Below are 22,092 nucleotides of genomic sequence, written 5' to 3' on the forward strand. Positions count from 1 at the left end.
CATTGCATTGGTGTATTTTTTTATGATTAAACAGAGCAGCCCACAATGAACAGTTTAAATCAAGAAAAGCTTTTTATTGGCCTAGTTCTTCCCGTAATTTCAAAAAAAATTTAACAATATTTTATTCTGAAAAACTGAGCACATCACATACATTGAACATTGTTTGCAAGCAACAACCGAAATTTGCACTTGGATCCAATGACAACAATGATTGCATTGACATTGCAGACAGAAATAATCTCAATAAATGTTACAACACATTAAAGTTCATAACAGACTCATTCTGTTTATTTTTTTTAAACCAGTTCACCACATGCTTATCTGGATCGCGACTGATATTACATATAATAATAAGACTAATCTCTCAACCCTCTAAAAATAAATGCACATTTTGGGGGGGAAAAGGCACAATCACACAAAACTGAAGTTGTGTTTTTTATTTAGAGGAATAAATCATTTAGCTGGATTAAAACTAGTCTAAAAATATATATATCAATTTACCAGTACTAGTCGTCATTTGTCAAGAATTGAGTTCGATGAAGTTTATCATTTGTAATTAATTACCACTAATGTTTAATTGTAAAAATATTTTACACATTTCTATTTATACAATAAAATCCAGGAGTTAAATCCCGAAACATCTATTGCACATCACACATTTTCTTTAAAAAATGAAAATAGGGTTGTGACGTATGATTTTTGTACGCATCCTTCAACTTACAATTTGGCTTTGGTGTTGACGTGTCCGCAGCTCAACCGGCTCCTGAAGAAATCCTCGATTTTCTTCCAGGCGAGCACCTCGGCTTGGGCGTGGGCTCGGGGCACTCCGCCCCACAAGACGGGTAAGCGCAGGAACCCGTGCACACCCGAGTAGCAGTGGGGCCCGTAAGGCGGCTCCAGGTGGTGCCCGGCCCGCGCGTAGCACACCTTCTCCACGTTCACCTTCCCGGCCCGCCTGAGTACAGCAAAAGAAAAATGAAGTCAGAATCTTATGAGAATTAAGTGGCATAAAATCAGAATGAAGATGCAGAGAGTTAATGGAAGTTCTGGACTACAAGCTGGTATTTATTTTTTTATTTTTAAAGCAATTAACCTGAGTCGCTCCGCCAGGCTCTCCATGTAAGCCCGGCAGTCGAAGTTGAGGCCGTCCTCTGAAGCCATAAGCAGGAAATCGGCGGCGGCGTTCTCCACGGGGACCCGGCTGGTCCGGTTTTCGTCACTGTCGGGGTCGCCGGCGCCGTACTTGATGATGTTGGCACCGTCTGTGGTAGGTATGATCTTGGACGGGTACAAGGTCAAGGAGGAGAGCACCTCTCGACCCCGGTAGTGCAGAGGCGCTCCGATGTTGGCGCTGCAGGCGTTGATCCAGACCACCGCACGCACGCCTGGCACGAAGGACGCTAAGGACAGGGCGATGTCGCCTGCTTTACATCGCCCGACCACGCCCAGACCTTCACTGCCCACCTGGAGGCGCAAACTTAGCATGAAACACATCATAGGAGGGCCAACCGATATGCTTTTTTTTTTTTTAGGATGATTCCGGTATTTGGCTGAATAATTACAAAAATAGTACAATGTATAATGAATAAAATAATAACATATTTTTTGGTCCCTGAATGTGTAAATCAATAATTGTGAATAACAAGAAGAAAATCTGACTGATTTACAATTCTTTAGAGCAGGGTTGGGCAAACTTTTTGATTGGCGGGCCAACATGGGTTCTAAAAATTGACAGAGGGGCCGGACGAGGAGCAGATGGATGGAGTGTTTTGGTAACCTCACCTCATCAGAGAAAAAAAAAATACATTGAATTTTTAATGAAAATAAACAAAAGCATTACAACAAAATATATGTGTTCGACACACCAGAGTATTTAGAAAATAAAACATGAACAAGGTTAATTCATTTAACTTTTTTCAAGTTTGGCTGGCCAGATAAAAACGTCTAACGGGCCGCATGTGGCCCCCGGGCCGTAGTTTGCCCACACTCGCTTTAGAGCCAAGGTTAGTTTTGGGAATTAGGATGGATACGTTTAGGTTTTCAAGCTTGGGTTACGGTTTCATGTTTGGGTGTCAAGACTAGGATAGGGTTTCAAATTCAAATCCTTCTGTTTGCTGGTGATGTCAAGCGTTCGCAGTGTGGTCACCTTCGGGTGCTGTTGTAAAACGCGCAGAGCGTCCTGAAAGGGGTCCAGCTCCAAATACTTGATTTTGGTGGGCTTGTCGTGGTAAGCTGGCATGCTCAGGACCATGAAGCCTTTATTGGCCAACAGGCTGCCTCGCTTCTCAGACGCGAAGGGAGACAAATCCAGCACGCCCGGGAACGGACCTTCACCTAATGTAAGGACTCAAGTCAAGGTTAAAGGTTTCAAGTTCAGTCCTCACAGTAGGGTTTCGATAATAGATTAAGGGTTTTAAATTAGGGTATGAAAACAAACGTGCTGGCATGCGTATTTATTACTCAACAAAGCAAGTGCATGTGACATAGAATATTTGCCGTGGAAAGGTCAGTTGGAGCGTCTAGTTATTGTTTCAAGCCAAGGTTAACTTTAAAATTAAAGACTTAGATTAGGGTTTCAAGTAAGTGCGACAAAGATAGGGTTAGAGTTTCTAATCAGGTTTTAAATGACACCTGGTTCAAACCTGGTGGTGTGAACAACACTCCTTTATACTTTCCGAGGTCGACAACCTCCCGTGTGACACCCTCCCCCATCAGGATCCTCTCGTTGACGGCCTCCGCCAGGGCGCCACCCCGCTCCTCCTCCTCCACGTCCACGCCATCGTGCACCGAGAACCTGACCACATGGGGACTCAGCGCCTTACTCCAGTGGAAATATTTGAAAGGGACGGTAGCCCTCATGGACCACAGCAAGCCCATGGGCTCCACCCCCTCGTAGGTGCCACACAGGGCAGCGTCCCGGCGGAGGTCGAGCTCCCCGCTGCCGTCAGCCCGGTAGATGGCTGCCGAGCGGAAGACCACCCCCAGCTCATCAGTGGTCCGGGCCCTCAGGGTGACCACCTGCCCGGACTGCAGACCGGCCACCTTCACGTGGACGGGCTCATCGAAAAGGCAGCGGGCGCTCGGGAGAAGACGGAGGCGCACTTGAGGCAACATGTTCAACTTAAGGGGAGCAAGAGAAGATGCATCAGTGACTACTGTGGACAGCCGTAGAAAAATACGTTTTCCTCTACAGTATACGTATGATGTCAAAGTTGCACTTTATTTTGTGCGCCTGAAATAGCCGATGTATGCCATATAGAAGAAAGCGTTTGAGTGGCTGTTTGACGAGTTTTGCTGGTTGACACACATTGATTGGTCTGATGTATTCTATCCCGGGGAAAGATGTTTTAATGCCTTTTAAATGTTATTCGTTGACACGGGGCTGTGTATTCCTCCACACCGCAGGCCCCTTGGTGGATCCACGGGGCCGAACCCCTCAGCCGCCCCACACTTTGTACGGCACTGCTCCCCACGACGGTAGTCTTGCAGGGACTAAAAGAAAGGGTGTTGGGCAAAAAACACTATGACGCCGTTCCCAATTTGGATATGTAACGTTTTAAACTTTGCTCTTATAAACAGACGACTCGATTGTCACAAATGTTTTTATGATCGCTGCAGATGAGTCGCCGTAGTGTTTTGCTGAATTCGTTTGTAACAACATGTTTCCGTTACCTGGGGAAAAGGTGCACCTTTGACCGTGTTTGAATCGGATTCAGACGCTGTGTCAACACGAAGTTGCAGTTTAATGCTAAAGATTAAAGAAGCAAGAGATGAGAATCGGTGCAACTATTAAGAGCAAGTCCGTGTCCTTTGTGTCAATTTGGCAACGCTGAATATTGTTGCATCGGCTGGTTTCGCAAGAAGTATTTGCGTTTACTTGCAAGAACACTGATTTTACGAGACAAACGCAAACAAGCTCACCTCGAAGGGTAAAAGTTGTGCGTCTTGTCTTCTCTCAAAAACGGGTTGTTAAAGTTCACGCGTGTCTGCAAGAAGAGGTCATTCTATGTGCAATATTTAATGTTTTGTGATTTAACAGTTTGGCTCAACCTGTGGAGGAGGGAATTATTTATGTAACTTTCGCGCTTCTTGGACTACAAATTGACGTCACTGCCGTCACTACGGCAATTTGTTGGGTCCAAAAGGGCAAAGCAGCTGAGTAGTCGTCCTCTGAGTGGCACTAAATTTTTGGATCTGAGGCCACGTTTAATCAATAAATAGTAATACTGGACTATTGTATTTGATTTATTATGAGGGTCGTCATAGGTACGTAAGCTTCTTAAAGTTTTCATAATTTTACTCGAAGGAAATATCAATGTGACACAATGGAGCTTGCTAGTTGTTGTTAGCATTCTTATACTGTACTTACAACATGTATTCATAACACGTACGCTAATATTCAAAACATATAGATACTAATAGGCGCCACTGAGGTTTTACTTTGGTAAATGTCTGTATTTTGCCAAAGTCAAAATCGAATCACGTTTTGTAAGCATGTGTTATGCGCATGCGCACCGCGCATGTTTGACAAGCGTTGGCTGGCATTGCCATCATGATCGGTCTGAAATCATTATCAATCTTTACATCTAATGTAAATCAGCGGCTGCATTCAGGGTCAGTCTGTCAGCATACATTCCTCACATCCTAATGTTTAGTTAAATGATCTATCAATTCAAAACCTACCTACCTGCTTACTTAGCTACCTGACGTCCATGCAGGGGGTGGTTCTGGCTTTGTGGGTCGTGAGTTGACTCGCCTACTCCGGGACAAGGGCCACGAAGTCACAGTGATCTCCCGCCATCCTGGCCCCGGCAGGATAACATGGGTACGATGCTCTGGATGTGGTATGAATCACATTTAATCTGTATTTGAATGCATCATGACCGAGGTCTTCCTTCTTGCTTCTGCCAGGGTGAGTTGGAGTCATCCGGCCTCCCACCTTGTGAGGGTGCTGTCAACTTGGCTGGGGAGAATATTATGAACCCGCTGCGATGGTGAGCATCTTACACTAGTAAAATGCAGCCATCAAGTCTATGTGAAATAGGTGAGAGGGGAACAGTTTCACAGTACAAATAAACAGATTGGCTAGAAAAGAAAACTAGAAATAATCCACTGAGGGAAAAAAAAGACAATGGAACTTGCACATGCAGTCTTTGTCTTTAATATTAATGCAATATTTTCTCTTCCCAGTTATTCACATTAACTGCCACATCACATATTAGAAATAAAGTGAACATCTTCAAAAAATCCACAAAGTAAAACATTCAAGTCAATGGCAAATTCACAATGCTTGCATTATTATTTTGACTACTCCTCTCTCAATTACTCACAATATTTTGCACAATAGAAAGAAGTAGTACTTGAAATAATCCACAAACTTAAAAACAAACCCCCCAAAAAACAAACTCCGCAGCACATACTTGTCCAATGTTGAGTACATAATCCCCAAACTAAAAAAAAAAACAAAGGCCAAAATAATCCAGATTTGAAACATCATAATTCTCTTTTTGTTATAGGTGGAACGAAAGCTACAAGAAGGATTTATTTTCCAGTCGCATTGACAGCACAAAAGCTCTGGCTGACGCTATCGCGGCGTCCCCGAGTCCTCCCCACTCGTGGGTACTGGTGTCAGGCGTAGGTTAGTAAATTGTCGTATATTGTTTGATGCGCAATGCCGGCGAGAGTAGCCACTGTTTTGTTTTGAAACATTAGCAACTAGTTATATTTTTGTGACTGCAGCGTGCTACAAACCCAGCCTGACAGCCGAGTACACGGAGGACAGCCAGTGGACGCCGTTCGATTTCCTCTCCAGGCTGGTGAAAGAGTGGGAAGCCGCTGCACTGCTGCCAGACACTATGACAAAGACCATCAAGCAAGTGGTCGTCAGACCTGGTATGTAGGAAATGATATATCGTTATACGATACATATTTATTTATGGACATTATTTCACACATATACTTACAAAGTGAAAAATTACATTGATCTTGAAATGAGTATGAAGCTTGAGTTTGAGTGTCACTTATTAAATGTTAATTATACACTATTAATTAGTGGTGTTGGCTGGTCTATTTTCAGTTTTGTTATAAATATGTCATTTTTTTGTGGGAAAATATTTATTTTATTCCTCATTAATTTATAATAAACACTTGTATAATTTGGGGAATTTTTTATGTGCACATAATCATACTAATCGTATGTATTATTTTAAATGAGTATTTATACCGATTTGCATTTTAGAAAAATATTACTGTGCATCCTAAAAATATTTTGAAATTATTCTTGCAATTTTTACTGTAAGAAGCATTAACCAATAAACATTTTTTTTTAATTACTTAAAAAAAATCTAATGTAAAATCAAATGCAATATAATGATTGTGAAACGTTTACTGATAAGATTATCCAGCATAAAAAAATATTAAATTCACATTTTTAGTCAAGACAATTTATTACACTGCAATTGTAATATTATGCCTTGATTTATAATTAAATTCAATTTGTTTTAATATGATGAAAAAAACATTTACAACAATCATGAGATTTCTTAATGAATTGTGATACACACAAAAAAAAAAACATTCCACAGGCACTTTTTTGACATACCCCATTGTTCGGTCCTCCCTCCACCAGGGGCAGTGTTAGGCCGTGATGGCGGCGCCATGAAGCAAATGCTGCTTCCCTTCTGGCTTGGCCTGGGTGGCACCCTGGGTTCCGGCCGGCAGCCCTTCCCGTGGATCCACGTGACAGACCTGGCTGGCATCATCACCCAATCCCTGGAGCAGTCGTCCCACTCTGATGTGCCACCTTCTTCGGAGACCCCCTCTGGCGCGCCGTCCTCCTCCCACCAAGTCCTCAATGGAGTGGCGCCCGCCATCAACACCAACTATGAGTTCACCAAGGAGCTGGGTCGGCTGTTGAGTCGCCCCACCATCTTCCCTGTGCCCGCCTTCGTGCTCAACACCCTACTGGGCTCGGAGAGAGCCGTAATACTTGCTCAGGGCCAGAAGGTGGTACCCAAAAGAACTTTGGAGACTGGGTTCCACTACAAGTACCCGGACTTGACGTCGGCTCTCAAAGAAATTGTCAACAGTTAAACAAAAACTTAGTCTACATTACAAGAAAAACCTCAAAATCCATCAATAAGGTGCAATGTATCCTCCGATGGCGGTTGAGTACAAACTTCTTTCGCATGAACTGTTAGGGGCAGCTAACTTCCTTGGCTCTCCATGAGTAAATTATGTGATGAAGAAATAAAGCAACGGAAACTTCATTAGCAACTTGTAGGTACATTTTATTATATATATTATCATGTCGTTGGCTCCCCGTCGTCATCGACTTCGTTTTGGTTCCTCTGAATAAGAGGAAGCCGGTCACCCCATTCACTGCTCCGGGCGCAGCGGTACATGTCTCTAAATGGGAAAAAAAAAAAAGGTTCGTCAGGAAATGATGTATTTTTTATTTGAGCATTGCTAATGGTAAAGTAGCAGGTAACGTCAGTGTGACCTTATTTCTTACACAACTCAAACTAAAGAAGTTAGCATTCAACTGCTAACTTACAACTTATGCTATGGAAGTTAGCATGACCTTAAGTCTTCTAATAGAGGTGCAACTCTAACTTTGTTTGGTAACATGCAGGTCTTGTAAACACTCATGCTAAAGACATTAGCACGAGACTACCAAACCATCATGATCTTTAGCTGGGGCTAGCTCACCGTCCGTGCTTGCTGGCGGTCACCACAACACGCTCCAGACGTCCGTCGGGGCGACACAAATGGCAGTGTACGTGCCTCGTCCTGGAAAGCGGGGACGCTATCAATCGGGACCAGTCCAACACCGCGTCTGCCTCTTTGGGGCGACGTTGCTCTCGGGTCACGATCAGGTAGCTGAACTTCTCCGTCTGACTGTTGTGCTAAAACAAACATTTTTTGTCATAAAGAGTGTAAGATAGCAGTTTAATGCTAACTGCCTTAGCATGTGTTTTACATCAACATTTAAAATTTACCCCAAAGAGCGGCATGTAGAGCTGCTGGAAGTTGCAAGGCATGTTGGATGCCACCGCAAGTTTGGGACACACGGCTTCATGAGGACACTAAAAAACAAAACAAAAAAAAGTTAGATAATTGCAATGTTACATGATATCAATAAATCTAAATGAATACCGGAGCAAACACCGAAGCCGGTCTGGTGTCATGGGCCGTTTTGTCATTGTTCTGTAAAAGCGTATCTCGAGCCTCCATTAGCATCTGATGGCCTTCTTTGGTTCCATTTTCCACTAATAGCTGAAATAAAAACAGTCTGTAGTATTCAAATCTATTCTACTCTATTCTAGTCTGTGTTACAAACCAGGTAGGAGGCGGTCTTCCTCCACAACGTGACCACTGCCTCTTCCCGCTCCTTGACAGTGGGAATTTCCGACAACGTGAAAGCCGACGCCACCAAGTCAAACTGCACCTGAGAGAACAAAAGTGGTCCTCGTTCAGCTACGTGAAGCAAAAATGCTTCTTTGGTCAGCAAAGTTTGGCAGGTACCAAAAATGATTCTATATCCATCTGGACTGGGTCTCACCTTGGGAGATACGGGGAGGAACTGCCTGAAGTAAACGTGTTTGATGTGAGCTTCAGCCTCTTCGTTGTCACCTTCCACAAGTACATGAAAAAAAAAAAATCAGTTGAACTCAATCTAATGACAGCTTTAATTATCATTTTAATTTTTGGTTTGAGTGAGCCAGAACCTTTAAGAAGTCGTTCTGCCAAAATGTTCATGGGACCTGAGCTGTCCACACACACCAACTCCTTCAACGTGGCAGACCAGCAAGCATGGGACGCCCTGGGGAATTAAACGACAGATACTGATCCAAAAAAAGGATTTGGATCCATTGACAAATGGATGCACAACGTGAACAGGTCCAGCGAGTTTCCATTGAACTGACTGAGATAGCCCAGCAGTACTGAAGGAATGATCTGCTACCGAACTGGATCCTGTTTCAAATTCCACTTACCAGGCCACCGTTCCTAGCCCGGACCCAAAATCCAGTAGGGACTGTGGAGCAAAGGTGGGATCGCGTTTCTTTATCTGGAAGCGATAAGAAGAAAAAATGTTAAATATATTAACGTTAACTTCTTGTGACAGCAATTTTTTTAACGGACCTCATTGAGAGCCCTCCTAACGGCGGCGTAGCCTCCAGCAAGCTTGGCCGCCATGTAGACCACGCCAAGCTCCTCGTCATACCTAAAAAAATAAATAAATAAAAAAATACGACAAATGTGGTCAATTACGGAAATTAAAATGCATAACAAAAATCTGTGGTTTGTATCGGCATGAGAACATAGTGGCGATGCATTCAAGTACTTCAAAGGAGTCCAGTGATAAAATGTCTGCCGGAGTTGAGACAACACGCTCCTCTTGATGCGGTCGGCCACCGCTTGCTCGTCTAAACCTACGAAAGAAAAGAAGACACAATCACAAATAATATTGACATATATATATATATATAATTGAATCTCATTACGGTTACCCACTTCCTCCTTTCTCCAATGCCTTCTTCCACAGTTTCCTCTCCAGACTCAAGGCCTTCTTCCTCACTGCAAAATCCTCCGCAGCTCGCTTCCTACTCCACAGGAAGTTGGTTAGCTTGCGAGCGTGATCGGGAAGCTGCGTCACCTGAGACCCTAAGAAATGATATCGCACAACATAAAAATCAGTGAAGTAGCCAAAACAATTCATTGTCCAACAAAGTACAGCCACCCATCCTTTATTTGATCTGTGTCTCCTCACGAGGGTGGCGGGGTTGCTGGAGCCTATCCCAGCTGTCTTCAGGCAGTAAGCAGGGTACACCCTGGACTGGTTGCCAGCGAATCGCAGGGCACACAGAGACAAACGACCAGCCACGCTCACAATCACACGTCAGGCCAATTTAGAGCGTTCCAACAACCTAGAATGCGTGTCTTTGGAATGTGGGAGGAAACCGGAGTACCCGAAGAAAACCCACGCAAGCATGAGGAGATCATGGAAACTCCACACAGGAAGGCCGAAGCCGGAATGGAACCCTGCACCTCTGAACTGTGAAGCCATCGTGCGAACCAGTCGAGGACAGTGCCACCCGCAACAACAACTTTTTACACATTAAATTTGTAGTTAGGATGGTTGTTGAGTATGGTTCCTTGTCCGAATAAGTCATTACCGTCGCAAAAAATTGTTTCTCAAACTTACTGTCGATGATAGAGCGGGCAGCCATCAGGAGTTCATCGGGCAAGCGCAGAGTTTTGAGGTGGCTCACCCCTGGGTGTCGTTTGTGTGGCTCCCCATTGAGGAAATCCGCTTTGGGCTGAGGTTTTGCGATTGGTCTCAAACTCTGGGTAGAAAACTGGAACATCAAACAAGTCGAGAGTTAAGTCACAACATTGTGGTGAGTGAGAATCTGCATTCCTCCAAAGGTGCAATAGACAAGATTAAAAACAATGCTTGAGCCTGTTTTACCCATAATGCTTTGAGGTAAATCTAACGATACGATCAATCACATCGGTGAATTTTGAGGGCGAATGTACTGACTTGAGGCAAACTCGTCAAGAAACGTAAACCGACACTTATAACACCAATAACTAGAACTAATAAAGTAATCGAGTATACTACACGACCAAATTAGAAAGTGGCCAAACTTTACATGCAATGATGCTACGGTCAATGACACCCCCGCTTCGCAAAATGACCTCACCCTGCTCGCTGCTATCTTCCCTAAAACGTTCGTCCGCAGGCAACAGACGCAAAAAACGTAACTCCGTGTCGCCATGTCTCAGCATTTCTCGAACTTGTTAATAATAAAAATTTAAAAAGGTTGAAACTGTCAACCATAGTTCGTGAGTGCACATGTCCTTTTTCCGTCAGCAAAATAACTCCGTGTGACGAATAAGGCGGAACCGTTTTCCATCACATTTTGCTTCCTGATGTGGAAAATTTGACTAATTGTGGATTCTGAGCCATAATTTGTGGTGTTATGCTTTATGAAAAACTGAATTAATTACTTGCATTTTTGTATCTTTGCTATAAATTCGAAAACATAAATAAACATGATCAGTGCGCCAGCGCTGAACGATGCCGGCTGACTTACCAGGAAGTGCAAAGTTTCCCGCCCACTTTTTATGAAACGGTTTTTGTTTTCGCTGCGGCGTTTCGAAGCTAATATTGTTAATAAAAATACATTTTAATAACCGTCATGAGGCGGTCAACAAGAAGTTCCAAAAGCAAAACTGTTTCTCAAAATGAAGAAAGCTCATCTGAGAAAGGTGAGCGCTCGCTTGCTGGGACGACGGGGCTAGAAGTGGAAGCACATATGAACGTTGTTGTACCCTTTCGCTGCGTGATTGCTATTATTGTGTTACCGTCAATATTTCATGTCAATATCTACTGTTGTGTAATTTAATGACTGGTTATGTCAGCGGAGCTATCGGTGTTGTGTGAACGCATTTATTGTCCACAATGTCCTGCAACTCGCCCCTAATGGCTAGAATTTGGGTTGAGTTAATGATTTTTATGATAATTATGACGTTTGTGCTGACGTAATATTCAACAACATGATGCGCCCCGCTAATTCATCATATTTGCGGTAAGTGTTTACGCCAAAAGTATTAATGTTATGTGTCCAGCTTTGTCATTAAGGTGCCTCCAATGTTTCCCCCCTCGGCTCTGTCTCTGAAAATACCAAAAGTCAGGTTCCAAAATGTTCCTTGCCAAGCTAAATCACTAAGGTACCTAAAATGGGTCCTTGACTGACTACACCATGAGGGTACCTAAAACAGTCCCTTGTCTAGTAATGTCATCATGAATGTGACAATGATTTTTATGATCAAATGGTTCCTCACGCAGCTAACTAAGCTATAATGTGATGTGTCAGTAGTGTGGCAGTGGCAGGACGACGAAGGCCAGTGGAAGGCTTACTCTCCATCCGACTGTGCCTTGCTGGACTCGGCTGTGAGCTCGGGGCAAACTAGCGTATCCCTGACTTTGGGTTCAGGTTTGGTCTACCAGGTGGACCTGAAGAAGATGGTCCAAGTGAACTCCGTCACCAGTTACAAGAGGAAGATCCGTTCACAGACGCTAAAAGCAGGTGAGGGTGTGTTTGACATCAATTCAAATTAGGATTTGAAGACGCCGTTAAGGTTTCCACTGCAACTCACGGCCGAGTGGCCAACGTTGACCCCCGAGTGGAGTTTACTTTACTTGTACTGGAATTGGTGCATCCTGAGAAAACATTTTCAAGGGGGAGCTTGAAACAGTCCCAATAACTGTATGCATTTCTTCCACATTTGCACAGGTTATCCCAAAAACTGGCCCCTGTTGGTCTTTAAAGGTTCACAGTGCAAGAGTAAAGAGTAAAACAGCATCCTGACCATACAAACGAGATACTAAAAAGTACTGCATATACATGAAAAATCTTGTGTAATGATATCAGCAGGTTCTGATGACACCGGGGGAGACACCAGTGCTCCCAACGGGTATCCGGTGGAGGTTAAACAGGAAGCGGAGGAGAGCGAGGAGCAGCCAACCAAAGGCAAGCGAAAACGAGGCAAGAGCGCAAGCCAGGCCAGCAGCGGAGACAAAAGACTCAAGGAAGAGACGCCGAGTGAAGGTTCGTTGGATTGACACACCTGGCGTGCTTGCATCGATAAGACACAGCCATTTTTCTAAAATAAACACACACAATCAACATTCCTCATTTTTTTCCCAACACAAAAAACTCATTATCTTGATGCTTAGTACTCAGAATGAAGCGGCCGTTCCAACCCAGGCAGCATTTTGACATTTTTTTTTTGTAAAACTTCTCAGGTTGTTCCTCACACCTGGCGCGTTCTTACTCAAATTCAGAGTGTGTTTTGTTTCATTCTCATTTCAGAAGTTGTGAAGACAGTGGTGATGAAGGGAAAAGCTCCAGTGGACACGGAATGCAAAGCCAAGCTTGGGAAGGTACAGTTCCCGTCTCGATCGCAAGTGTCGACCTTTTAAGATGCTTCGTTTCACCGCAGTTGTGTCTTTGTGGCAGGCTCACGTTTACAGCGAAGGAGCGGACGTTTACGACGTGATGCTGAACCAAGTGAATTTCTTTGTGGCTTTATTTGCGGGTGAGCAGTTGCCCAAAGAGACAGCCGTTTATTTGGTTTGGTTTTCATTTTGTGTGTGCAGACCAACCTTCAGTTCAACAACAATAAATATTACCTGATTCAGTTGCTTGAGGATGACGCGGCCAAGGCGTTCAGTGTGTGGATGAGATGGGGCAGAGGTGAGTGCCTTGTGGTACGCTTTGTTTTAAAAAAAATAAATAAACAAACTCTCTGGTGGTGTCGCCCCCCAGTGGGCAAAAAGGGTCAGTCCAGCCTCTCGTCCTGCGGTGGAGATCTGCTGAAGGCCAAAGATATCTTCAAGAACAAGTGAGACGACAGCCGACTGATTTCGGTGATCACTACGTGGAATTTATTTTTATTTATTTTTTTAATTGAAATCGTTTTTTGGGCTTCAGGTTCTTGGACAAGACCAAAAACGAGTGGGAGCACAGGGCGAGCTTTGAGAAGGTGGCAGGAAAGTACGACATGGTCTACATGGATTACAGCACAAGTACAAAGGTAAGAGTTTTTTTTTTTTCCTCTCTCTTTTTTTTTTTAAAGTCATTTAAATATTTGTTTTCTATTTTTCCCCTTTTTACAATTAATAATTAATTAATTAATTAAGTAAATAGACTGTCACTTGTATAGCTTCACACTATTACATTTCAATCTTTTCTTTGTCTATTCTTTTTTTCAAAAATATATTTTTCTCCCATGTTCTCCCCCCCTTTCCTCCCGTTTTCTTATTTGTCGTCACTAAGTGGCACAGGTTTTTTTGTTAGTGTTTTTTTAAAGGTCCCAACGATGTTCACCAACAGTTTTAGTTGTTGCAAACAGTTTTTTCTCATCACAACGAAATTTTGAACATGTTCACAATTCCTTTCTGGTGACAGGAAAAGCTGTTTGCGATGTCTGGTGAGCATTTATTTTAAATCCCTTTAAAACATTTTTACCTTTTTTTTTTCAAAGGCAGATTTAACCTTAACGACGTTTCTGGACCAGGAGTTTCGCTGAACATTAACTGTCGTCATGCCCGTCAGGTTTTACCCCGTGTTTGCTTCCCTTTGTACAGGAGGAGAAGCAGACGCCCACAGTCGCCGAACCATCGAAGAAGACGTCCATGCTGGACGCGAAGGTCCAGTCTCTGCTGGAGCTCATCTGTGACGTCAAAGCCATGGAGGAAGTGGTGCTGGAGATGAAGTTTGACACTCGCAAGGCTCCCCTCGGTCAGTCCAAAACAATAATGTCCAATCTTTAAAGCTAGCAAGTCGCTGTTGCTAATATTTACACTTGCATACAGTAGATTTGTGAAATAAAAAAAAGCGTATTCTATTGTGTTCTACTGTAGGCAAGCTAACTTTGGAGCAGATCAGCGCCGGCTACACGGCTCTCAAGAGAATCGAGGCGTGTCTGAAGAGGAAGGATGGCGGCCGCGAGTTGGTGGAAGCCTGCAATCAGTTTTACACTCGCATCCCGCATGACTTTGGGTAGGGAGAATTCAACTTTATTTTACTAACATCAACACCGTCCTAAAATAATCGCTCGAGTCATTTGTTTATACATGTTTCAGAAATGTACTGGTTAAGTAGGTGTGAGTAATTTCATTTGAGGGGTAGAATTGAATGATCTGTTTAATTAATTCCGACGTCAAGGGACGTTATCTTTTGACTGATTCATTTATAGCAGCATTTTACCATTATTTTATTTTAACTTTTTTCTTTGTCTCTCCAAGTCTAAAAACGCCGCCTCTCATACGAACGGAAGACGAGCTGAAGAAGAAGATTGAATTGTTAGAGGTAACATTTTGATTTCAATGTGCCATCCATTAATCATGTCCTAAAGTGGAAAGTTCTGTTTGGAACCATGGAAGAGTTGCATTTAATGAATGAAAGGACGAAAAATATTCCCAAATATTGTCCGGTATGGATAGCGATAATAGAGAGAACCTTTTTCATGTACCCGTTCAGGCCCTTAGCGACATCCAGATTGCGGTGAAAATGGTCGAGAGCGGCGGCGATGACCGCGACGAGCATCCTCTGGACCGCCACTACCGCTCCCTCAACTGCCAGCTCAACCCGCTGGACCCCCTCGGCGAAGAATACAAGGTGGGCTTTTTTTGTTGGGCTGTCTTTCCACATTGATGTTTTTGACCTTTTTTATTTGTTATTTTTTTCATGCAAAAAGGTGATTGAAAATTACCTGCAGTCCACGCACGCCTCCACGCATTGCGACTACACCATGAGCGTGCTGGATATCTTCGCTGTGGACCGCGACGGCGAGAGCAGCCACTTCCTGTCGCACATTCACAACAGGTCTGGATGAGATAACCACTGCCTGTCTATCAACATGAATTTAGTTTTTTTTTAATTTCAATTTATTTTTTTGCCAGGATGCTGCTGTGGCACGGGTCCCGACTCTCCAACTGGGTGGGCATCCTCAGCCAGGGGCTCAGAGTGGCGCCCCCCGAAGCTCCCGTCACAGGTTACATGGTAGGACAAATGATGTTGTGAGCGCAGACATCCGCCAAGGCTTTTGGGAAACGAATGAGGTCAAGACGTTTAGGTTAGTGATTCTCACAGCTCTATAGAAGGGCTCCCTCTCGTGGCCCTCCCAAAAAAATAAGTTAAGTACCGTTACCGATAACTTTAAAGTCCAATACATCGTTTGTCTGTAAACAATACCGTAGTTAATCATGACCTTCGTGTACCTCTGTGAATGTGTGCAGTTTGGTGTCAGGATTGTCTTTCCTTGGCGGAGGTCTTTTTTTTCTAGTTTTCACACATTGAAGCTGTTGTTGTTATCGTTGTTGCAGTTTGGCAAAGGCGTCTACTTCGCCGACATGTCGTCCAAGAGCGCCAACTACTGTTTCGCCCGGAACCACAACCAAGTGGGACTGCTGCTGCTGTCCGAGGTATCGGACTCACATTGGCAACTGTCTTGTTTCCGCATTTTTCCGAATGGTCGCTGACGCGTGCGTGTATGTGCAGGTCGCTCTGGGAGACAGTAACGAGCTTCTGGATGCAGACTACAACGCCAACAACCTGCCAGCAGGAAAACACAGCACCAAAGGCGTTGGGCGGACCGGACCTGACCCCAAGAATTTTGTCACTCTGTAAGTACTTGTTCTCAATTCCCCAGGTCACTTTGACCAAAGGAGCATTGTTTTTGTTCTTAAGAATCTGCAAATGGTAAACCCTCCTATTATATTTGTTTCTCATCAACAGATATAATGCTGTTGGGTCAATTTGACCCACTGCTGCGTTTAACTCAGTGAATGCGATACTGTTGCTGGGTCAATTTGACTCGGGCATTTGTAACTTTCTTATTAGGTTTGTTTCTGTAGAATAGCTATGTTGTTTCATGGTCAAATTGGCCTATGCCTTGCTTACCTCAGGAAAAAAATACTATAAAAGGGTCAATTTGACCCGGACCATGTTTATCTAAAGAAAAGCAAAAAGTAAATTCTACCCAGCATGTGTTTGACCCAATTGATAGATTCTTCTTCACGAAGAAATATTATCACCGGGTCAATTTGACCCAAGGGGTGTTTATCAAGGAGAAGCAATAATATTCCCAGATCGGGGGGCACTATTAAGTTTTTTTTCTGAGGTACATCAATAATATTTGGGGTTCAATTTTAACAGCGTGAATTTAATACTCTTCTTAAATTTGTTCAAGAACAATGGTGATGTTTCTCGGGTCAATTTGACCCACAGCAACAGCCATGATTGAGCTGGGGTTTTTAACCCTTCTTTTAGTTTATTTCTCAAAACAAAAATAATGGTTACGGGTCAAATTGACCCGTGGTCATCATTGTTGGGCCTGAGAAATAGATACAATAGAAGTAGTCATATTCTTTCTTGGATGTTTCTCAGGAACGGCATGACTGTTCCGATGGGCCCCGGTGTCAAGACGACGCAGAATGTGTCCGGGTCGTCTAAGGGCGGAGCTTACTCACTCCTGTACAACGAGTTCATCGTGTACAACCCAGCACAGACGCGCATGCGCTACCTGCTGAGGGTCCACTTCAACTACGCCTCCCTGTGGTGACCGCAGCTCTTGGGTGATCACGTCTTCATGGGACTGCGTGATGTCAGGTTACAACGTTCTCGTGCTCGCTAACGTGCCTCACATGAAGAAATGTCGCAACAAACTCAACTGTCAGTTTACAAACTTACTTGAGGGTGAAAATCTGCACGTGAAATATGATTCTCTCTACATACACATTAAAGCTGGAAAAGATTTTGAAATGATTTTATTTTGTTCTGATTTTAATATCCGATGTACATTGTGGGAATTGTGTGGATTTATGAAATTGGACATTTGATTCGAAATCCCAAATCTAATCAGGAAATCCGAACCCAGGTTTGAAAGAAGCCTTTAAAACATCAACTTGAAATCCTAATTTAGGCTTGAAACCTCAAATTACTTGACATCTTAAATCATGCTTAAAACATTAATTGGTATTCTTAAGACAATATTCAAACCCTATCACATTCTTGAAACCTGACCTGGAATTCCTTGTGTTGAAACAGTAACCCTGTGTGAAACCTTCATACAGGTTTGAAACCATAATCTTGAAATCCCAACCCTGTCTTGAAACCCAAATTGGAAATCCTTAGCTCAGGCTTGCAACTTTACTTTGAATTCCTAACCCTGGTGTCAAATCTTCCCTTGAAACCCTCACCACATTTTAAACCCTAATCCAGTTTTGAAACCTGGATTACGGTTTAATATTTGGGTTAAACCCTAAATCCATCATGAAACCCTAATTTGAAATCATAAATTAGGCCCAAAAGTCTAGACCCTAGTTTTGAACTTTCACTTGAAACCCTAACCCCAGTATAACACACTGAGACCGACTTTAAAACCCTTAAACCGACCCCAAACCCCTAATGTGGGTTCAAAACGCTAACTTGAAACCCTACCCCTGTGAAACCCAATTTGAAAATCCTAACTTTAGTTTGAAACCGTATTCCAGTCTTGCGACCTATCTTTGGAATACTAAGCCTGGTTTGAAATCCTGACTCTAGTTTGAAACCTTAACATAGGCTTGAAACCCTACTTTGGAACCTCTAACCTTGATGTAAAAAAATATATGTATAAAAAAAATAGAGTATTAATTGATGCATAAGGGACATTTTGTGTTGCTGAATAACTGGACCATTTTCTTTCAGAGCCACAAAATGTCTGGCTGTGATGCGTTGACGAATGCTGTAATGACAGTTGAGAAGCATAACGGAATGCCGGGAGAAGGCGGAGTCATGCGCAAGGGAGGAAAGAGAGGGTCGAGAGGTCTTCAGTGCCTCCCCATCAGGTAGATGAAGATGAGCATGATGTCCAGGTAGATGGTGAGCGCTGCGCTGACGTACTCCTCGGGGTCCAGGCGGTAGCTCAGAGCGCCCATCATCAGCTGGCAGTCGCACATCAGGAACTGAGGCAGGAAGACAACAGCGAGTCAGAACGATTCTTCGGTCCTGCTTCAAACACGAATCCCGCTGGGCAAAATGAAACCTTAAACCGAGTGTGAAACTTTAACCCAGGCTTGAATATCTAACTTGAAACCCTATCCTTAATCTGAAACCCTGTTTTCATACCCAACCATTGTTTTCCAAACCGAATTTGAAACCCTAACCCAAGTCTAAAAACCTAACCCTGTCTTGAAATCTTACTTTGAAACCTAAACGCCATCTGCAAGACTACTTTGAAACTCTGAACCTGGTTTTAAACCCCTTTTAAATCTAAATCCTGTTTTACCTTATTTTGGCTTTGAAACCTTAACTATATCAACCAAACCCCTAATTTGAAATCCTGACTCATGGTAGAATTTTATGCGAAAAAAAAACCCCACTTTAATTCTTAGCTCATCCATGAAACCCTAACCCTAGTTTGAAAATACATGTCGCTTGGAGTCGTTCCATTTCTTACCAATGAGTACGCCAGAGCGCCCAAGCAGCCGTAGCAAACCTGAGGTATGTACGAATAGTAGAAGGTGCTGAAAAAGGCAAACATCAGCACGTCCACCACTAGGATGAGCAGCAGGCCGTAGCAGCAGGAGAAATCGTAGCGCGTCTGTGGAGTAATCAAGCCCGTGAGAATGCAAATGTTCTGAGAAACGAGCATTTACCAAGTCAAACCTGACCTGCGCAGAGAAGGCGATGATGGCGAGTGAGATGGCCAAGGTGGTCGCCATGGTGATGATGACGGCGCGAGTGTCGTGGTAGGAGGCCATGGTGCCCACCACGTATGACAAGCTCAGCGTCACAATGGCCTGAGGACAGGCCACAAAAAAAAATATTCTGGCTTGAAACCTTACATTCAACCCTGAATCTGGCTTGACACCTTAACTGTAGTTTTAAACCTTAACCTTGGCTTAAAACCCTAGACCCCAATCTCGAGCAGAAGAGAACCCAGCAAGATGCCAGTGCTGAGTGTCGATACTGACATGGCTGTCATTTGATGGAACCACGGTGTTGAAGAAGGCCAATAAATGAGAAGAAAGGGGGTGCTAAAGTTGATCCCTGAGGAACACCCTAGCACAAAGTAGCACTACACTCACCAAACCGATGATGTTCCAGGGGTGTTTGCGTCGGAGGGACTTGACGCAGTTGAGGGCGATGCAGACCACAGCGAAGATGATGAAGGAGCTGACGTAGACCCAAATGTTCCTCTGCACCGCCTTCTTCACCACTTCGGAGAAGGTGAACACACTCACCACGCTGAACGTGAACACCAGTTGCAGAGTCAGGATGCAGAACACCTACAGGGGGAAACACCAATTAAACCCCTCTGAGTCGTCCCGTGAGCGTGTCATCTGGCATGAAACTAGACAGTTGTTCACAAATACTTACCTATGTCCTGAGTCTAGCTAGCAATACTCTTTCCAATAACTCGATAAATTCCAATAAATCAGTTGCCACAACTCTGCACATTGCCCTTGTTCTTGAGAATGGGCACTTGCAGACTTTTCCTCCATTCTCCAGTCAACGCATTTTTACCTCTATCCTTGATTAGCCTAACCTGCTGCACATCCTTTATATTAGTGATAGACCGATATGCTTTTTTCAGGGCCGATACCGATTATTACTTGTCATGGAGGCTGATAACCGATATTTGAAGCCGATATAAATTTTTTGAAATAAGGGATAAAATGGTGTCAATTTTTTTTAAATAAAACTCCAAAACTTGACTTAGTATAACTGCTCAAGGAACCCATCAGATGGTGCTGTGGGCGGGCCAAACTGCTTCTGCAGGCAGGGCCACCAGCACAGCAGAGAGAATGAAGTGTGCTGCAGCGAGCCAAAATAAACCAGCTTTTAATTTATCGGCCTTGAAAGTTATTAAAAAGGCAGATGCCGTTTATCGGCAAAATGTCAAATATTCTACCCCGATAATCGGATCGGCCGATAATCGGTCTATCACTACTTTCTATCTATCTCGTCGTCAGGTATGCTTGTCATTATATGCCTCTGGGCTGGGCGTCTGGCAAATCACCAACCTTGCGAACAAACGCCCTCCTGACTGTCTTGTCGTCGAAAGCCGACGTCTCGGCAAGCGGGACGTCCGCCGACTGACCCTCTGCTTTGGTTTCCGGGCAGGACTGGTCGCCCCCCGCTGTCGCGTGGCAACCCGTCGTTTCACCTTTGGGTTCGCCGTCTTCCAATAAGTCTTGGGAGTAGGGCGGCGGCTCTTGCTGCACCGGTTCTTCGTACGGTGGTGGCGCCGGTTGGTCGGCCGCATTGAGACCCACGGGCTCGAACGTCGTCTCCCCTTGATCTGACATTCTCGTGATGAAAAACAGGCAAATGGCCTTTTTTCGTTGTCCCTTATTATTAAAAAAAAAACACAAACTATGTGAGGATTTTAAAGAAAAGTACAGAATTAATTGTGTGCGGAAATTGCGTGTGCTTGCTGAAGAGTTGTCGCTAAACTGTGGAATTGAATTGTTGAAATATAGAATGGGAAGTTGGAAATATAGAACGTTTTTGTGCCAATATGATGTAACGTTTTCAACATCGCGACTATCGACGCTAATCATTAGCATGTCGATGGCGTTTTCCATTGTGTGGCAGCAATAAGCTAAATTGAATATTTTGGAGTTGAAGTGGTTTGAATCGGCAGAGAAAAGTGCGAGTAGTAAAATGCCAAACGGAGATGAACACATCCAAAGAATGCATAATTCCTTTCGTGTAGTATTTCAACATTTTTTCAAAAAGTTTCAGTTTTTTTTTTTTATTACACTTAAAGGCAACGAGGTTGAGAGACACGGTGGGTCAAGCCGCGGTTGCATCATGTGGCCTGGTTACAAAAAAATCAAGATTCTAAATGCGCTGTGAATTTAAAAAAAAAAAAAAAGGCTATTGAACGGAAAGACACATTCAAAGTCATTGGGAAACGGCGTCTGGCAGAAAAAGAAAAAAATGTGTTTTATTTCGAACAAGTCAAGTCAAATTTATTTATATATCCCTTAGAAGTTGTAATGTATTGTATTCATAAAAGAACAAACACATATTGTTAGAAGTACAAAATATTTAAAAATTCATAATTTAAATGTACTTTTATTTATATAATTATCTTTTTTAGGCTTTACCGCAAAATATTTCATTCAAGATCAGGTGGGAATGTCAGCTTTTTATTTATATAAACTACAGACAAAAGTACTGATTTCATAATATTATAAAATTGACATTTTTTTTATTGTTTGTTGTGTAATGAATTTCATTCCTACAAAATAAAAAGAAATGATACTTAAAGTTGATTGAATACATTTAATTGATATAAATGCGCAAACTAATCTTGAGTATATTTTAATCTGAAAGAAATTTGATTTGATGAAATAATTGATGAGAAAGTGTCTCTTACCTTTCTCCGCTGCTTGTGTGCGACCAACAACTTTAAGGTGTGAGACTTCCCCTACAAAAGTGTTGGGGGGAAGTTTAATCAAGAAAAAAAAAAAAAAGAGAGAAGGCAACTGGAAACTTCACTGCTGGGTCTTTCTCACGT

The 22,092-nt window shown here is 43.2% G+C and overlaps 5 protein-coding genes across 8 annotated transcripts; 2 read left to right on the forward strand and 3 right to left on the reverse strand.

Moving 5' to 3' along the window:
• Window positions 1–53: 53 nt before the first annotated feature.
• LOC148326245 (acyl-coenzyme A thioesterase 3-like) lies at window positions 54–4,105 on the reverse strand. Its single transcript, XM_088311738.1, has 5 exons — window positions 3,922–4,105; window positions 2,643–3,120; window positions 2,147–2,334; window positions 1,094–1,464; window positions 54–955 (listed from the first exon to the last, which is right to left on the reverse strand). The coding sequence occupies exons 2-5, from the start codon at window positions 3,112–3,114 to the stop codon at window positions 718–720; spliced, it is 1,269 nt and encodes a 422-aa protein (XP_088167864.1). The 5' UTR covers window positions 3,115–3,120; window positions 3,922–4,105; the 3' UTR covers window positions 54–717.
• Window positions 3,580–7,268, forward strand: sdr39u1 (short chain dehydrogenase/reductase family 39U, member 1). Its single transcript, XM_088311752.1, has 6 exons — window positions 3,580–4,266; window positions 4,719–4,825; window positions 4,912–4,994; window positions 5,517–5,638; window positions 5,740–5,892; window positions 6,629–7,268. Exons 1-6 carry the CDS (start codon window positions 4,251–4,253, stop codon window positions 7,090–7,092), a joined length of 945 nt encoding a protein of 314 aa, XP_088167878.1. The 5' UTR covers window positions 3,580–4,250; the 3' UTR covers window positions 7,093–7,268.
• mettl17 (methyltransferase like 17) lies at window positions 7,269–10,893 on the reverse strand. Its single transcript, XM_088311732.1, has 13 exons — window positions 10,710–10,893; window positions 10,208–10,361; window positions 9,517–9,666; window positions 9,347–9,434; window positions 9,145–9,226; window positions 8,997–9,070; window positions 8,730–8,824; window positions 8,564–8,634; window positions 8,342–8,449; window positions 8,158–8,277; window positions 8,001–8,087; window positions 7,711–7,907; window positions 7,269–7,407 (listed from the first exon to the last, which is right to left on the reverse strand). The coding sequence occupies exons 1-13, from the start codon at window positions 10,782–10,784 to the stop codon at window positions 7,305–7,307; spliced, it is 1,404 nt and encodes a 467-aa protein (XP_088167858.1). The 5' UTR covers window positions 10,785–10,893; the 3' UTR covers window positions 7,269–7,304.
• A 213-nt stretch (window positions 10,894–11,106) lies between these two features.
• On the forward strand, window positions 11,107–17,342 carry parp2 (poly (ADP-ribose) polymerase 2). Of its 4 annotated transcripts, none has more exons than XM_088311718.1 (17): window positions 11,107–11,277; window positions 11,886–12,098; window positions 12,444–12,620; window positions 12,885–12,955; window positions 13,032–13,082; window positions 13,172–13,268; window positions 13,341–13,416; window positions 13,506–13,608; window positions 14,162–14,315; window positions 14,438–14,576; window positions 14,822–14,885; window positions 15,057–15,194; window positions 15,274–15,401; window positions 15,479–15,578; window positions 15,902–16,000; window positions 16,077–16,201; window positions 16,965–17,342. In XM_088311718.1, the coding sequence occupies exons 1-17, from the start codon at window positions 11,208–11,210 to the stop codon at window positions 17,137–17,139; spliced, it is 1,980 nt and encodes a 659-aa protein (XP_088167844.1). In that variant the 5' UTR covers window positions 11,107–11,207; the 3' UTR covers window positions 17,140–17,342. The 4 variants fall into 4 exon arrangements, with proteins under 4 accessions (XP_088167844.1, XP_088167846.1, XP_088167845.1 ...); XM_088311720.1 differs by having other exon boundaries at window positions 12,447–12,620; XM_088311719.1 differs by having other exon boundaries at window positions 11,889–12,098.
• Window positions 17,343–18,198: 856 nt separating this feature from the next.
• LOC148326249 (protein lifeguard 1) lies at window positions 18,199–22,048 on the reverse strand. Its single transcript, XM_088311753.1, has 6 exons — window positions 21,952–22,048; window positions 20,588–20,914; window positions 19,649–19,849; window positions 19,232–19,360; window positions 19,018–19,161; window positions 18,199–18,523 (listed from the first exon to the last, which is right to left on the reverse strand). Exons 2-6 carry the CDS (start codon window positions 20,870–20,872, stop codon window positions 18,389–18,391), a joined length of 894 nt encoding a protein of 297 aa, XP_088167879.1. The 5' UTR covers window positions 20,873–20,914; window positions 21,952–22,048; the 3' UTR covers window positions 18,199–18,388.
• Between the last annotated feature and the right edge of the window lie 44 nt (window positions 22,049–22,092).

The sequence above is a fragment of the Idiotropiscis lumnitzeri genome, chromosome 12 (assembly GCF_059441095.1).
Source record: "Idiotropiscis lumnitzeri isolate Australia: NSW breed Sydney's pygmy pipehorse chromosome 12, RoL_Ilum_1.0, whole genome shotgun sequence".
NCBI lineage: Eukaryota > Metazoa > Chordata > Actinopteri > Syngnathiformes > Syngnathidae > Idiotropiscis > Idiotropiscis lumnitzeri.

Excerpts from the sequence above, each read along its gene's own strand:
- sdr39u1 (XM_088311752.1), top strand. Across the intron at positions 4,995-5,516 it reads ATTATGAACCCGCTGCGATG|GTGGAACGAAAGCTACAAGA; the intron begins GTGAGCATCTTA and ends TTTTTGTTATAG. Across the intron at positions 5,639-5,739 it reads GGTACTGGTGTCAGGCGTAG|CGTGCTACAAACCCAGCCTG; the intron begins GTTAGTAAATTG and ends TTGTGACTGCAG.
- LOC148326245 (XM_088311738.1), bottom strand. The coding sequence starts at position 3,114 with ATGTTGCCTCAAGTGCGCCTCCGTCTTCTCCCGAGCGCCCGCTGCCTT. Across the intron at positions 1,465-2,146 it reads TTTTACAACAGCACCCGAAG|GTGGGCAGTGAAGGTCTGGG; the intron begins GTGACCACACTG and ends TTGCGCCTCCAG. Across the intron at positions 956-1,093 it reads AGCCTGGCGGAGCGACTCAG|GCGGGCCGGGAAGGTGAACG; the intron begins GTTAATTGCTTT and ends TGCTGTACTCAG.
- LOC148326249 (XM_088311753.1), bottom strand. The coding sequence starts at position 20,872 with ATGTCAGATCAAGGGGAGACGACGTTCGAGCCCGTGGGTCTCAATGCG. Across the intron at positions 19,162-19,231 it reads TCATCGCCTTCTCTGCGCAG|ACGCGCTACGATTTCTCCTG; the intron begins GTCAGGTTTGAC and ends ATTACTCCACAG. Across the intron at positions 18,524-19,017 it reads GCGCTCTGGCGTACTCATTG|TTCCTGATGTGCGACTGCCA; the intron begins GTAAGAAATGGA and ends TTCCTGCCTCAG.
- parp2 (XM_088311718.1), top strand. The coding sequence starts at position 11,208 with ATGAGGCGGTCAACAAGAAGTTCCAAAAGCAAAACTGTTTCTCAAAAT. Across the intron at positions 14,577-14,821 it reads CGCATCCCGCATGACTTTGG|TCTAAAAACGCCGCCTCTCA; the intron begins GTAGGGAGAATT and ends TGTCTCTCCAAG. Across the intron at positions 14,886-15,056 it reads AGAAGATTGAATTGTTAGAG|GCCCTTAGCGACATCCAGAT; the intron begins GTAACATTTTGA and ends GTACCCGTTCAG.
- mettl17 (XM_088311732.1), bottom strand. The coding sequence starts at position 10,784 with ATGGCGACACGGAGTTACGTTTTTTGCGTCTGTTGCCTGCGGACGAAC. Across the intron at positions 9,435-9,516 it reads GGCATTGGAGAAAGGAGGAA|GTTTAGACGAGCAAGCGGTG; the intron begins GTGGGTAACCGT and ends TTTCTTTCGTAG. Across the intron at positions 9,071-9,144 it reads TTAGGAGGGCTCTCAATGAG|ATAAAGAAACGCGATCCCAC; the intron begins GTCCGTTAAAAA and ends TATCGCTTCCAG.